The sequence below is a fragment of the Cheilinus undulatus genome, linkage group 5 (assembly GCF_018320785.1).
Source record: "Cheilinus undulatus linkage group 5, ASM1832078v1, whole genome shotgun sequence".
NCBI lineage: Eukaryota > Metazoa > Chordata > Actinopteri > Labriformes > Labridae > Cheilinus > Cheilinus undulatus.
The window spans coordinates 50716612-50733829 of NC_054869.1; the positions used below are offsets into that span (position 1 = coordinate 50716612).

General features: G+C 39.1%; 1 protein-coding gene across 1 annotated transcript in view; it reads left to right on the forward strand.

Annotated features, from left to right (window-relative positions):
- The window catches only part of nsmfb (NMDA receptor synaptonuclear signaling and neuronal migration factor b), a 64298-nt gene that overhangs the window by 24033 nt on the left and 23047 nt on the right, over positions 1–17218 (forward strand). The window contains exons 2-5 of the mRNA XM_041788165.1: positions 734–795; positions 2373–3131; positions 3954–4026; positions 7289–7294. Coding sequence (XP_041644099.1) covers positions 734–795; positions 2373–3131; positions 3954–4026; positions 7289–7294 — 900 coding nt within the window. The remainder of the gene's footprint in view (positions 1–733; positions 796–2372; positions 3132–3953; positions 4027–7288; positions 7295–17218) is intronic.

Below are 17218 nucleotides of genomic sequence, written 5' to 3' on the forward strand. Positions count from 1 at the left end.
GTGAGGTAATCTTTAACGACCTCTTGGTGAAGGGTTAATTCATCATTCAGGAGGTTCTGAGACTGTTGGTAATTATTCAGCTTGTCATGTTTTTGTCCTTGATAGCTCCACTCTAAAACTTTAAAGACTCTCCTTACCAAAAAAGTTGCATGAAACAGTCTGTTGGTTTATAAAAGTTTCATCAGTGTTCGGTCCAGAGTTTGCTGAGTTGGATTGTTTGAACGTGAGCCATGAAGGCCGTGTGGATGAGAGGTGTCACCATTTATCTTTTTTTGGTTGGGTTTTAGTCTCACATAAATGAATCCTTGTTTTGTTGCTGTCAGAGAAGGAGATGGTAACGCTGAGAGGAAAGATCATGTCATTGATATTCATTACAACATGCCACTTCCTCTCTTGTCCTGATGAATTATCACATAAACATGCTGACATGTATTTCCTAGCTTTATGGCTGTCTAACGCAGTATCACCGTCCCTATTGGCCAGAACCAGCTGAAGCTTCAGAGCTGTTTGAAGTATGAGAACACGCTGTTATCTTCTCTTGTGTAGTGGGCATGCTTGCTTTAGTGATGATCACCAATGACAAGAGGTGACAGATTTTAAATGACTTAGAAAAGGACAGACAACCTGTGAGGAGAATTCTGTGAAACTCTGACTCTGTGACTGTCTTTTCTTTTGGCACAGTTGTGGGTAAATGTTTGAACTTAACTTTTTTTTTCTTGTTATGTTTCCACAGAGCAGCCAGAGCATTCGGAGATTACCTGTCCAACAATAACACTGAGAATCACAACGGAGCAGGTTGGTGACATGGAGAAAATAAAATCCCATACGGTAACAGTGAACTGCAACAAGGAAGACTTTGGAGTTTATGCATTCATACCTTTTTTAAGTTATTAAAGTTAGTCTAGGATAATTAAGAACGTAAACAAAACAGGAGAAAAACTTTTAGTAAGAAAGTGCAATGTACGCAGATCGTTTTGATAAATTCAAGTTGACTTGATTTGACTGAAAAATTCCGAGCTACTTATTGCACAGGTAGACACCGTGCAGATTTTAGTGATGATCATTCCAAGCAAAGTTATGATTTCAAAGTCACTGGGAATTATCCAAATAGTTTAAACGCCCACTCCCACCTCCCCCTCACTTTCCTGTGTCATATATCAATGATAAACATGGGCTCCGTCCCCTTTATTAGCCTTAAAAACACTAAAAGGTGAGAATGTACCAGGATATAGCACCAAGAGGTGAGATGCACCAACATGCATAAGTTTAACAGCAGAGTATTAAAAACGGAAGTGTTGAAGAAAAAAGCCAGATATATGACCTATGCATTATGAAATATCAGTCAGATTAATGCCTAAATGAAAACCTCAGATGGATCAGTATGTACCACTTCAGATTCAGTATCACATTTAGTATCGCACTTAAGAATTGATCTAGATGTAAATTAAGGAATTAAACAATCCTATTTCATTGTTTTTGAATCTCTACAGCTGTTTCACTTGACAGCAATGCTCTCTTTTTCTTGTGGCATTTAAAAGTGGTGAGCAAACAGTCGATAGGTTCTTCATTAAACCAAGGCGCCAGAGAAAAAAAATGTGAGGAATCTGTTTTAGCTGAGATAAAAGTTGCATAAAATCTGCACGAAGCTCACGACATATTTAGATTTTCGAGGACAAAATGATGAACTTTGTACTGCCACCTTGTGGCGCACACAGCCGCAGCAGTTTCACCCACTGATTTTTAAAGTGCAGTTTTTGAAGTCCCTTGTTTTACGTTTTGGCCATTTTTATCTTGTATTTTTGATCCAAAAATTGAAATATTTTGAGAGAATGTATATGATTTGGATATAATTTTTTTAATGGATGGTTGACATTAAAGGAAGGATAGATGGATGCATGGATGGATGGATGGATGGATGCATGAATGGATGCATGGCTGGATGGATGTTTAAGGCATTGCTGCATTGGATTCATTTTTGAAACCAAGGAAGTGGGTCATTAAAAAACCAAAGTCTATTTTTTAACCAGACAAGGCAATGAAAGTGAAAATGCCACTGCAACATTTCTAAAAATAGAAGGTGTTGCAAAGGGAAAATTATATACAGTAGCTTTCTGCTCAGTTTATCACTCTGTAGCAGCTCTGCCCCACATTTGTTTATCTACAGCACAGATTGCATGAGTAAACACAAACTGATAAGACTGCAGCTGCTTCATCAGTAAAAAGTAGCATCCTCCTCCACCTTCAGGACTAACTCTAGGTCTTATTTGATACTCATTGGCAAAAGCTGCATCAGTTAAGATATGATATATCTTTGGCCTTTGCTTTCTAATCGCTTTCACCAATCTTATCTATTTTTCCCCCTCTACATTCAGATCATCTATTGTCTAACACCTTCCTGGGACAGGACTGTGACTCTCCAGACGTCAGCCACTTGCACAAAAACAGTCTGAGCGACAATCTGCCCATTGCTAAAACTCATCAGCCCTGCCAATCCAATCCCACCGCTAACCCTCCTCAGCCCCCAGCCAACACCCTCCAAGCTGAGGCACCAGTTGGCCCCTGCAAACGTAGACTTTCTAGTGAGCGCAGCCTTTCCACAGAGGACGCAACAAGCACCAGAGGCCCAGAGGCGAGTGTGTTGGTGAAGCCAGCCAGGGTGTACACAATCACTAGGGAAGCAGGGATGACCCTTGGGAACCGGAGCAGTGAGGAGAGCCTAGAGCTTGAGGTGATGAGGGGCTCACGGGAGCAACCTCTGTTGCAGGCCCCTACCTCTGTAACTCAAAACCCCTCCTGCACCAGCCAGCCATCTGCAACCGCCGCCCGCGGTAGCCATCACCGTAGCAGCCATCACCGCAGCAACCATCACCATAGCCACCAGCAGCAAGGAGGTGCACCATCATCATCTCAGCCTCTTCAGAGCTCTGGGAGTGCCAACAACATCCGTGACTGGGGGATCAGGAGAGGAGGGTCAAGGGAGGACTACACCCCAGACTGTGTGGCCTGCATCCGGGCTCCATGTCAAAAGCAGCGTTCCCTCGACCTGGACACGTCACCCCGGGATGGAGGGAAGCCCCGCAAGAAACTGGAGAGAATGTACAGCGAGGACAGAGGGTCTTCAGACGACAAAGGTAAAAAAAAAACACAGATTAAATTAAAGACAGTGCATTTTTTAAATCATACCATACAAAAACCTTTTTGGTTTATCTGTGACTTCAGTTTGAAAAGTATCAGGTGTAGAGTTTTATCAACACCTAGATAGAAAGTAGCCATGGGCGGGGTTTAGTTGTACTGGAAGCCAATAGCAATGGCTGCGTCTAATGTAGCAGCAGTTTTATCAGAATAACACCAAATTTCTTCATGCATTAAGGAGCAACAGGATACTGGATGTAGTTGGTATGGCTGCTGGTGGAGCAGTTAGCTCGGATGTAGCCACGGTGGTATTTTTATCGGAATTTGACCTCATTTCTCCATGAAAACAAGAGCATAAGGCCACACCAAAAGTTTTACAAGGCGAAAAGATGTTCTCTTGCTTTTCCCAGCCTTCTTTAGCATGGCTTTGCAATCGTAACATGGGAGGTTGAGTTCTACTGTAAACCGATGTACACAATAGCTGCTAGCGCTGAAGGGATTAGCAGTAGAAAAGTGCCAGTGTATTTAGAATTGTGCCACATTTCTGTAATTAAACAAGAGCAAAGAGCTGCACCATAAACTTGCAACCTTACTCTTTGGTTGTTGGATTATCGGACTAACCAGAGGGCCAACCAAGGGTCAATGGCAGGCTGGGGATAGATAACAATGAAAAACAGTGTATTTCTTTTCCTTCACCATTAGATGTGTCACATTACACCCTAGTAATCATCAGTGAGATAATCTCCTACACTAATTATAGACCTGTTTTTGGTTGTCAGCTCGCTGATACCACGACTTCCTTTTGTTTTCTGTGTTTGCAGAGGACAATCCTAATAGCTGGTTCCCCAAAGAGAATATGTTCAGCTTTCAGACAGCCACCACCACCATGCAGGCGTGAGTATGACATGGAAATCCACCTTCACTCCCACTCCGTACATCACACAATTATGCTGCACCGCCACAGTGCTGGCAGAACATGGCCCAGCCTTTTCTTTCCAACACTTTCCAGCACAGCGTGTTCTCATACAACGTCTGAATGAGCTCTCACACGGTTTCCATGCTCTGCTCGGACACAATTTAAACAAGGACAAAATGTTATTTCAATGCATTTCCATGTAAAATATAAAGGACCTGAAATGTGTATATGACCATAATTATTATTATTATTATTATTATTATTATTATTATTATTATTATTATTATTGTTATTATAATTATATTACAATTATTTTTTGTAATAGAAAATATTGTTTTTTATAATCATAATCATTATGATTTTCATTATAATGATAATAATATTAAAAAATATAATAATTATAATAATAAAGCTACTTTGGATTATTATTACTATTATAATAATTATTATAAGTAGCAGTAGTAATGGTCTTTGTTGTAGAGGTGCATCTCAATAAATTAGACTTAAAATATAGTCTTTAAAAGTAAGTTAGAATCTTCATATGTATGTTTGATATTACATTATGCTGAAAAAAATCCATTAAATCATCATTTCTGTTTGATATATAATGTATTTATTGCATGGCTTTTCTAATACAGATGATAAAAAGATGGTAAAATGTGTAATTTTGATTTGAAATAATAGAAATAGAGATCGCATTGAAACTTTATTGAGAGTTAAACACATTACAATTGACAGAAACTTTGTTCCCTTGGAGATTTTCTCAATGACCCCTTAATGATCACCTCTCACCCAGATCTTGTAATTACTACCTTCAGACACACAATGCTCACCCACAATGATCTTCCTCCTCTCTCCAACACTTGCACCTCTCTACTCTTACAGCAGCACCTTTATATTTCTATCTGCCTATGTCTCCATCAGGGTCCAAAGGCCTAGACGTGCTTTCTGTCTTCTGTGTGCTGAGATAACATTATTTTATGATTAAGTGCCTTACAAACAGAGATTGGTAACACTTTACAATAAGGTACACAAAAGTGGGAAAAGTTACAAAGTTAAAGATGAGCACTTTACTGCCAGTTAACCAGAAAACAACTGAGTAAGTACCTGCTAGTTAACAGGGAAGAATTCATGACCAGCCGCTGGTTAACTTACATGAAAGTTGATATGATTATTAGTGAGAGGCAAAGTGCTAGTTAACCAGGGAGCGAGTAAGAGCCTGACTGCAGGAGAACTACTACAGAAGATGTAAATGGTACTAACTTATGAATTGGTGGTAAGATACTAAATAACTACCCACTATGATAACTTAACCCCTAAAATCCACATACTACACCTGCTCTGCATTCACTGCATTTATGTTTCTGAAAAAGCATGTGCATTTTTATTTACATTCTCTGGTTTTCTTCCTCAAAAGTTAACTTTTCTTTGTCAGTAGCATCTCTGTCACCCACTGACCGACTGGTGACTTTTTTTTTTTTTTTTTTTCTTAATAGGATGAGTCATAATGTTTTCATAGCAATGATTTACTATCAGGGGTCCATGCCTATCTGTATTTGCACTGTTTTTCACCAGTCGATACTCGAAGTAGATCTAGCACAGCATAGCAGTGCTTCTGAGATGTGTCTGAGCATGTGCAATGTACTTGCAAAGACTGACTGGATTGAAAAGGAGTGCTTTGCGCTGCAGTGCACTGTGGTAGTGGATTGTGCTGCAGACAGAGTATGTGGAAATGGGGGGTTACAGTAGGGGACACAAAATGAGTCATGAAGTAGTAATTAACTTCTCAGTACAATGATCCCAATGAAATTTTGCTGTCTACCAGTTAACCAATGGTTAATCAGCAGTTAGCCCCTCACTTTTTTCTAAACCAGGGGTTCTCAACATTTGGGTCAAGACACCATTGGGGGTCACAAGACACTGAGATGGGGTCTCCAGATGCCTTAAAAAACGAATATTTTTTTAAATGACACTGTTGCCACTTTACACCAATTTTGCCAAGTTTTTAACACTTTTTTGCCACTTAAAACCTGTTTTTGTTAATTTCAAACCCTTTCCACCACTTTTTTTCTGCCTGCCTATTAACCCCTCTGTGCCACATTTCACAATTTGATATGCCCATTTCTGCAAGTTTCACCCATTTCTTCCATATTCTGCCTTAGTTAACCCTTTTTTGGCAGTTTATATCAACTTTTCATCCCATTTCACCAAGTTTTTGACACCGTAACACCACCACTTTTAATCCCTTTTTACCACTCAATTTTTTTTGTCACTTTGACCCATTTTTGCTGTTTTTTTGGTTATTTTCGCCACTTTTATGTAATTTTTGACACTGCTAACCCATTTCTGCTACTTTTAAAATCCAATTTCACCACGTTTCCACTATTTTTTTCCATTATTCACCCATATTAGCTATTTTAAAGCATTTTAATTATGTTTTTATTAAAGGAATTACATTTTTAAAAGGGCTACTTTGTACACAAATGAATTTAAAAGATTTTTGTTTCTTTGACAAGCATACACCACAACTTAACTTTACAATAGGCCATGATTTTGAAGGCCCCAGTTGGCTGGGCTCCAGAAAGCTCTCCCAATTTTTCCCCCTTATGGACGGCCTTGTCTCCACATGACTATTCTCAATTGTGCATGACTGTGTTCAGCCACCTTCAGGTCCCGGGGGGGTCCGCCGTCTCTGGAACCTTTATTTTTGGGGGTTGCGGGCTGAAAGGGTTGAGAACCCCTGCTCTAAACTACAACATTTTGAGCACCTTCACAGTCTTTATCGATTGAGTGATCTGGAAGTATCTGAAATATTTAGTAAAGAGTAAATCACAGTCTACATGTCAGCTGGTGGTTAAGCAGCAGTTAGGTCTTCGTTCACTCCCTGGTTAACTAAAAGCTCATCATTTTAATGTTTGCCTGTTCATTCTTAGTATCTGTGCCACCTTTCCGTACCTAATTGTAAAGTGATGGATAAATCAGTTGGTTAGTAGGTAAGATAAAACTGTTTACTCCATCCTTTTGCTGACTGATGTGAGTTCATAGTAATGACTGCTAATCTGTAGGTGAATTTCTCAGCTTGTTTATTCCTCAGTGAACGTGAGGGCTGCAGCACAAAGCAGTCCCTGATGTGTTTGTGGTTAGTATTTGGCTGGCCCTGATGCTAACTTCTCTTTTATTTTGCTCCCTCTCCTCCTTCTTCTCTTCTGTGTGTGGCCGCTTTCCAAACCACGACTGTAGAATATCGTGAGTAACTCTTTCAACCGCCTCCACTGTTCTGACTTGTTGCTCTTCTTTTCTCACTGTATCCGTTAGATAACATGTCTCAAACCTTTTTCCTCCTGTGGCTTTGTGCTATGCAGTCTGCTGTGTCCTTAACCCCCTTAAACCTCGGTGTCTGCTGATCTGGGTGTTTGAAAATACATTAAACCGAAGAGCAGGGCAGGTAGTTTATTTATGGAATAAAGAGAAAATTATCAATTTTGCACAATACTTCATGAGTTTCACAGGTAGGCTCATTAAGAAAGACTGTCTTTCAAAGTAGGGTTAGAATCTCTTAAAAATAATTCATCAATGTCTTTTCACATACTTTTATTACTTTTGAAAAATAGAGACTTAAACTCTGGTTTTCATGCTTTATTTGCCCTAAACCTAAAATCAAGCCAACATCTCAAGGTACACAACATTCATATCCAAGTAAAATACCCTCTTTGTAATATGTTAAAGTATCTTCAGGTATAAAGAGTATAAGTTTAAGTAATAAAATATGGTTTACATATTCCCACAGCACACCTACACACCAGTGTGCCTTGCCACACCACTTGAAAACCACTGGACTAAGATACACTATATTGCCAAAAGTAATTACTCACCCATCCAAATAATGTAAATCAGGTGTTCCAATCACTTCCATGGCCACAGGTGTATAAAATCAAGCACCTAGGCATGCAGACTGTTTCTACAAACATTTGTGAAAGAATGGCTCGCTCTCAGGAGCTCAGTGAATTCCAGCGTGGTACTGTGATAGGATGCCACCTGTGCAACAAGTCCAGTGGTGAAATTTCCTGGCTCCTAAATATTCCACAGTCAACTGTCAGTGGTATTATAACAAAGTGGAAGTGATTAGGAACGACAGCGACTCAGCCACCAAGTGGTAGGCCACGTAAAATGATGGGGTGGGGTCAGCGGATGCTGAGGCGCATAGTGCACAGAGGTGGCCAACTTTCTGCAGAGTCAATGGCTACAGATCTCCACGCTTCATGTGGCCTTCAGATTAGCTCAAGAACAGCGGTAGAGAGCTTCATGGAATGGGTTTCCATGGCCGAGCAGCTGCATCCAAGCCATACATCACCAAGTGCAATGCAAAGCATGGGATGCAGAGGTGTAAAGCACGCCGCCACTGGACTCTAGAGCAGTGAAGACACCTTCTCTGGAGTGACCAATTTGCGCTGCTCCATCTGACAATCTGATGGATGAGTCTGGGTTTGGTGATTGCCAGGAGAACGGTACTTGTCTGACTGCATTGTGCCAAGTGTAAAGTTTGGTGGAGGGGGGATTATGGTGTGGGCTTGTTTTTCAGGAGCTGGGCTTGGCCCCTTAGTTCCAGTGAAAGGAACTCTGAATGCTTCAGCGTACCAAGAGATTCTGGACAATTCCATGCTCCCAACTTTGTGGGACCAGTTTTGGGATGGTCCCTTCCTGTTCCAACATGACTGCACCAGTGCACAAAGCAAGGTCCATAAAGACGTGGATGAGAGAGCTTGGTGTGGATGGACTTGACTGGCCTTCACAGAGTCCTGACCTCAACCCCACAGAACACCTTTGAGATGAATTAGAGCAGAGACTGAGAGCCAGGCCTTCTCGTCCAACATCAGTGTGTGACCTCACAAATGCGCTTCAGAAAGAATGGTCAAAAATTCCCCTAAACACATTCCTAAACCTTGTGAAAAACCTTTCCAGAAGAGCTGAAGCTGTTATAGCTGCAAAGGGTGGACCGTCATATTAAACCCTATGGATTAAGAATGGGATGTCACTGAAGTTTACAAGCGAGTCAGGGTAGATGAGCGATTACTTTTGGCAATATAGTGTATTCATTTAACATGGCTGACAAATTCATCACTTACTAGCAAAGACTTTTAATTTTTTTTTTATCCATACACCAATTGTTTTAATATAGAAATACTGCCTAATGAATGATTTATGAATAATTATTCATTCATTAATATTATCATTGTAACTTGTGCTTAGCTAATAGGTAAAATTACAGGCGTGAGTTATTAAAATGTTACTTAAATATTTTATGTGTCACCTAAAGTAAGCGTAAAGTAATGCAAGTTTTTGAAACATTCCATATTTCATTCCAGAGATATAAAGCAAATTAATCTTGGTTTTAAAATAGCTAACAACATTCATTAGAAAATGTAATACAGACCTTCAGATTAGTGGTTCTGTTCTCTGCCTGAGCTGGGACTGGGTTGGGCTCAAGGGGAATCAAAGACATCCGATTATCCTGTCAGACATGGCAGGGTAAGCATATTTTACCCCACGTTTTAGAGTTTTAGTCTGTGATTCCTGTAATAACTTCAGAACAACAGTGCAGACCCACTGCACAAATAATAAACGTACATGTCGTCCAGATTTGCGTCTCACCTGTCTTGAACTGAGACGCCGTTTCAATAAAAATAAGACTCCAAGCAGTTTGTTAACCGAACATTATCTCACTGTTTATTTATGAATTATTTTTGGACCACTGAAAATCAAAGCTGTTAAAAGGTGTCTCTGCCAGCCTGGCCTATTCCACAAGCACATGGTAAAACAGAACATGGACAAGCAAGAGAGAGGCAGAGGGCTGGACTGGTCTCTATTGTAATGTTAGTCAGTCACCAATCAGGTGTGTGAACAACAGAAACACTGCAGGCTGTAGTCTGTTACCAGATTAACTCTCTCCATAAAACACAGTGCATCCAGCATGCATAGATGTCTGGAGCATCTGCTCATTGTAAACTATTAACAGGCTGGATTTGTCTACCTTTTTCCATGTTATTCTTGATAACATCTTACCTGACCAGATTTCTACCATCCAAACACTCAAACGCTGGCAGGGCAAAGTTCAGGGAGAATTCACACTGGCTCCATTAGAGTCAAGTTGGATGTTTTTGGCCTAATTTAAACTCTACTTCAAAAGGGGCCGGTGGAAAAAGATCTGTATTTCTGCATAACAGGACAGCTGTCTGGGACTCAAACTAATCTGACAGACCCAAATTTTCATCTGTGATTTATAAATGTCCTTATTAATAATGTAGTGTAGTTACTTTTTCAAAATGACAGCTTGAGCAGAATCAGTATTGTTTGGTTAAAAACGATATCAGAGCACATCAATGCATTTGTATTTCACATATTAGATATCAATTATATCGTATAATATGACATATATGACACAATATGATAAAATACAATAGATGATAATAAGATAAGCAAGTATAGGTTATCATCTTAAGTTATTATTATATTATCATTTTTATTTTTATTATTATTGTAATAATAATAATAATAATAATAATAATAATTACTTTTATTGTTTTTTATTGATATTATAATTATTAATACTATTATTTTATTATTAGTAGTAGTATTATTATTGTTATTATTGTTGTTATTATTTTTTTGTTTTTATTAGTATTATTATTATATCATTATTATTATTATTATTATCATTATTATTATTATTATTATAGTTGTACAATAATACAATTGTATTATTGTTGTTCTTGTTGAATTTTGTTTGAAATCTGCAGGAGATCCACTAGGCTTCTTTATGTCCTAAACTCAGAAATGAGGTCTAAACTCTCTGAATATCTGAAGATGGCAGATGGTGGACTTACAGGCTGAGTCACTTCAAACATTTTCAAGTTTTTCTGGGAAAAGAAACAGAAAGAAATGGAGTTGCTGAGGGGAAATAAATGGATGTAGTCCAGTAGCAGTGCAGAGGCTGAGCTACTGCTGATACTAATCACCGTGCAGACTGCGGTGACTTTAGCCCTCTCTGTGTCATCCCACAGCTCATCAGCTGTCCGTCTATTTGTCAGTCCAAACCGAGCTGCTGGGCATGACTTCATTTCTGACATACGTTGTCACAGATGATTCTCATTATGTCTGACATTTTGTCCGAGCCATCACTGTATGGGAGACAAACACCCATACTGACCAGCATATACACTGGGAGAGAAATAATGGACATTCAGACAGGCAGAGACAATAACTAGAACTTAACATTTATTTTTATAGTGACATTCTTAATATAGATTAATATTAGGACTTGTTAGGATAACACTGCAGAAGTTAAGATGTAGTAAACCCATGTTTGATAGTGGACCAGTACTTGTTATCACACCTCAGTGTCTCTTCTTGTTGATCCCTTGTTGATTGTAGTCCATGTGTGCCTGTGTGTGTGTGTGTGTGTGTGCAAACCCGTTGGTAATATCCACATTGTCTCCTGCCTTTTGTGGCTATAATGTCCCTGCTAACTGTTGCTACCACTAACAGCTCAGCTCAGCAAACCCCCTAACTAACCCTTACGAACAGTTTACACCTTAAACCTCGTTCAACAAAGGCTGGAACATTAGAATCATGCCTGAACCCAACTAAGCTAAAGGGGATAAAGTTTCTTCAGCCTTCCTCACTGTAAACTTTCTATGCCATCCAAAGAGATGCTATAGATTTAGACATCCATGACTATTGGGATCTCTGGTGTTTACTGGTGTTGGTTAAATTTACCAGGTAAATAGCCACGGTGCCTGGCGTTGACTTCTACCATCTACTTCTGCTTCCAGCTGCTTTAGGATCAGGATTTAGGACCAGCCTGATGACTTTAAAGCCAGGTGTACACTGTGCAATTTCAAGCCAATTTAGAGTTGGATGACTCACTAGGAAGTTAGTGAATTATCAGCCTGATTTTGCATTGTTTGTTGCGCACTGTACAGCAGGACATGATGGCTGCTTCCAACTGGTGGGATGGATTTCTGGCATGTTTGATCTTTTAATTTACTGCTACACACACTTGCACAGTGAAAGCAGACTAGCAAAGCTATGAGTCCCCCAAATTCAGGTCCTTTTTTCCTTTGTTACACATTAGAGAGCATCTGAATTTACCACAAGCAAGCCTATTTGACATGCTTTACCCTCCTGTCATTAAATATATAAAAGGGCATCTGTGGACCTCCAGCAGACAGGAAAGAAGTGTTGTTCATAAACAAGCGAGGTCTAAGAGTCTTCTATTTTTATGTGAACAATGGGAGCTGTTTTTCCTTCATCCTCTGTTCACTATTATTAAATACATCTCAGAATTAAAGGATGATCTTTTCTCCACACTTCATACACTGTAAAACACTGTTTTATTCCAAACATCTTGCAAATGAAGTTTTGTTTTGGGAAATCTACGGTTTGGCTTGGTTGTGATTGGGGCTGAACCATGTGTAAAAATAATCTAATTGCAATTTTTTCCCCCCAATATTGCGATTTAATATGCGATTATTCTTACGTTAAAATCATGTATTTTTCGACAAATTCAAGCAATAAATAATTTCATAAATAAGACCATGTGTATTGAAAACAATAAAAATATTTAAGAAGCAATTAATCTGTGGTAGCATGAATCTGAATATGGGGGTGCAACAAGCTTTAAGCTATAAAGGAGGCAGCTGGGGTGGGGGAGGTGAGGCTGGCTACCAGCTGATCCCAGCGGCGGTATGACTTTCATGAAGTAACACTTGGCTTCATCAGTTTTATTTAGAATGAGCTTTAGCATTATTATTAGCATTATCATTTTTATGTCACTTATTCTGATTAAGAAAAACATACATAAAACACAAAAAGGAGGATTTATGTAAACCTTTATAAAAATGGACACCTGAATGTTTGCATAATGTGCATAAAAACTCTGTTGCTGCAAAACTGTGATTTATTAAACTGCTTTTTTTACACATTTCAAGTTAAAGAAATACTGCAACTTCTGCGATTTGTAAATTGCAGCAGGCCATATTGCAGTTTCATCTAATTTGAGATTTATTGCCCAGCCCTAGTACTGATGAATAATGCTTTCAGCTTTAGGTCAAAACATTGCTGTATTATTTATAAAAGACAGATGAAGAGCTGTTTGGGGGCTAAGAGCAGGAGGTTCTTACTGCTGAACCAAAAGATCACTGCGCTGGTCTTCCCATCATTTATAAGTTACTTAGCTACTATTCGTGTTTGCTGGTTGCACTGTGTGTGGGTGTGTGTGTGTGTGTGTGTGTGTGTGTGGGAGTGTTTGCAAGAGTGTTTCTGTTGCTAGATCTACATGTGACTGAATTCTTGATTTGGACCGTTACAAAGTTTTTCACCTCTTTCCTGGTTTGGTTTAATGTGGGCGGGGCCAATATGTGGGCTCATGACATCACAGGCCCACAGTAGAGAATGACCCCGCCCCTCCAACACTACAATATAAAATCACAGAGCAGTTCATCTCAGTCCAGTCTGTTGTTAGCTGATGTCACTGCTTTTATTGAAAGTTAACAGTCAGTTAAATGCAGTTTTTCTGTTCATTGTGAGGTAAATTTACCAAATCTATCAGCCACAGTGGTCTATGGATCATTTAAAGCACCAGAGCAGAGATTTGAGCCAGAAAATGGACTTTGTCTCTTCTCTGGCACAGATCCAGGCAGCTGTGCTCTAATCATAAGGTCAACATTCAGATCGTAACATTTTTTTTAAATCTGAGGGTATCTTATTTATCCTGAGTGGGCGTGGCTTTATCTCATTCAACAGACACACCCACACCATCCTGGAGCGGATTTACTGCCTCATTTTCAGCTTAATTTTGTAAACTCAGAGATGTTTTTATTTGACTGAAATTTGATTTAGGGGTTCATAACACAGTGACCTTTCATACAGCAAACCTAAATACAGATTTATTTTCACTTCACAGGGTCTTCAAAGTGGCAATAAAAATAAGTTAAAGCTGGCAAAAATGGTCAAAAAGTGTTAAAAAATGGGTGGGTGAAAAATTGGGTGAAAGTGATAAACATGGGGAGAACACTGGTAGAAACTGGTGAGAAGTGACAAAAAATGGGTTACAGTTGGCAAAAGCGGTCAAAAAGTGGCCAAAAATGTGGCAAAAAAATGGGTGAAGAGTAACTAAAACGGGCACAAAGCAACAATGGGTGGCAGAAATGGGAAAAAATTGGCATTTGATGGCAAAAGGTAGTTTAAATGGTCAAAAAGTGGCAAAAATGGGTGAACAGGGGCATTAAAGAGCAATAATTTGAAAAAAAAAAAAAGTGGCAAAAATTGATGGGAAGTGACAAAAAATGAGTAACAGCTAAATAAAAAGTGGCAAAAATGTGGCCAAAAAAATGAGTGAAATGTGACTAAAATGGGCACAAAGTAGCAATGGGTGGAAAAAATGGGAAAAAAATTGGCATTTGATGGCAAAAGGTAGCTTAAATGGTCAAAAAGTGGCAAAAAAAAAGGGTGAATAGGGGCATTAGAGAGCAAAAATGTGGTGAAAAGTGATAAAAATGGGGAGAAAACTGGCAGAAATTGGTGAGAGGTGACAAAAAAATTAATTTCAAAGGTCAACGTTTCCCTTTAAGATTTTCTAGGGGACAGATATTTCAAATTCAGATGTAAAAGAGCCACAAATCATCACAAAAAGAGCCATGCGTTGAGTATTACTGCTTTAAAGGAAACCTCACTGACATTTGTCACAGTTCATCCCAGCTTCACTCGTACAGTGTGAGCACTCAGGATTGTCAGACTGTACAGTCTGAGCACATAAACCCTGAACACTGGTGTGTCGTTAACCATTCGGTCACGCGGTGTGAGCTGAATTTCACACACACACACACACACACACACCCCACCATGCCTGTGAAAGAGTCTGCTTGAAATCACATAGTGCACGCCCAGCTTTGGCTAGTTTAGGCTCCCACAGCTTCTTAGACTGAAGGTGTGAGAATCTCTGGCAGTGGCGACATTAAACACAGTTTTGTTTTGTTAGATAGCAGTAAACATGGTAACAGGATAAATAGAATAGCATCATGATGCAGATTCATAAGAAGTCTGAATTTATTCTTGTGTCTGTGAGGCAAAAGCAAGTTAGATCCTTTTACTGAATTCAGTTTGGCCACCAGGGAATTTCATGAATATTAATTGCAGATCAAAAAGAAATATTCAACCAGCACAAGTAAGCAATGACAACAACTACCATGGTTTTGATCCCTCTGGATAAATCTGCAGCTCTATGCTGAACCTCTACTTCAGATACAGTATTTGTGTGATTTTACCCCTTAGGTCAGTTTGGGTTCAGACAGTAAATTTCTGTGTTAGTTCAGGTACCACTGAAAGAAAAAAATCTACTTCCCCACAAAACCACTAAATGCTTTGACGTCCTGGCAGGGCTTTTCGAGGCATTGCTGAAAGAAAGAGGCGGAAAAGAGAGCAGGATGCAGCCACCATGATGGAGAGGTATCATTCCCCAGCCTGTCGTGTCCTGTCCTGTGCGGTGCTAAACCCTCCCCCTGTGCAATTTCCTAATCACACAGCAACGCAACCCCTGTGTGATAACCAGCATCATCATGCACTCGTGGAATAAGTGCATGATGGTGAGATTATCCTATGTGTTACAGTGTTAGTAATGCTACTCGTCTAAACCAGTGGTCCTCAAATTTTTCAGCCCGCGACCCCCTAAAATAAAGGTGCCAGAGACCGGGGACCCTGCTGTACCTGAAGGTGGCTGATCACAGCCATGCACATTCAAGAATAGTCATGTACAGACATGAGGGGGATAAGGGGGAGGTTTCTGGGGACCAGCAAAATCATGGTCCATTATAAAGTTAAGCTGTGGTATTTCATATTTAACCTGAATCATAACCACTCTTATCAAAGAAACAAATATCTTTTTCATTCATTTGTGCAGTAGTAGCCCTCTTAAAATGGTAATCCTTTTGTTAAAAACAGAATTTAAAATACATTAAAAATCGCAAAAAAGGGTTTAATATTCACAAAAAAAGACGGGAAAGGTGGTTAAACTGGATTTTAAAAGTATCAGAAATGGGTTAGAAGAGCCAAAAATCAAATAAAAGTGGCAAAAAATGACCAAAAAACTGCAAAATGGGTCAAAGTGGCAAAAAAGGGTCTGCTGAGGCAGAAATTGGTTAAAATGGCAAAAATTGGCATATGAAATTGTGAAATTTGGTGTAAAAAGTGATAAAGAGGGGTTAATATTGGCAATAATCTGCCAAAAATAGGCAGAGTGGCAAGAATGGGTTTAGAAGTGACAAAAACAGGCAGAAAAAAGTGGTGGAAAGGGTTTACAATGAACAAAAAATGGCTTTTAAGTTGCAAAAATGTGTTAAACTTGGTCAAATTAGTGGGAAAAAAGTGATGAAAATGGGTTAAAATTGGGAAAAGTTGGTGTAAGTGGCAACAGTGTAATGCAAAAATATTCTTAGTTTTTTTAAAGGCATCCGGAGACCCCCTCTCAGTGATCACTGAAAGGGGGGTCTCCAGAATCCCTGAAAAAACTAAGAATATTTTTTAAATTACACTGTTGCCACCTAACACCAATTTAGCCAAATTCTAACCCTTTTCATCATTTTCTCCACCAATTTTAACACCTATTTTCGTCAATTTTAAACCCTTTCCACCACTTTTTCTGCCTGTTTTTGCCACTTCTAAACCAATTCTTGCCACTTAAGCCTAATGTTGCCTCTGTTTGTCCATTATTGCCACTATTAACCCTTTTTTACCAGTTTCTACACTCAATTTTTCCCACTCTAACCACATCTCACGATCTGATATGCCCATATTTGCCAGTTTCACCAATTTCTGCCAATATCTGCATACTTCTTCTTTCTCAGTCAACTTTTTTGCCGTTTATATCAAATTTACATCCTATTTCACCTAATTTCCACCCATTTTTGCCAATTTAAAGCCATTTTAGACACTTTATAACTCCCTTTTCCACTATATATGCCCATTTTTCCATTTTTATCTAGTAATTGCTACTTTTAACCAATTTCTGCTTCTTTTAAAATCCAATTTCACCACCTTTTCCGACATTTTTTTTTGCCATTATTAACCCATTTTATTTACTACACAAATGATTGCAAAGATATTTATTTCTTTGAGAAG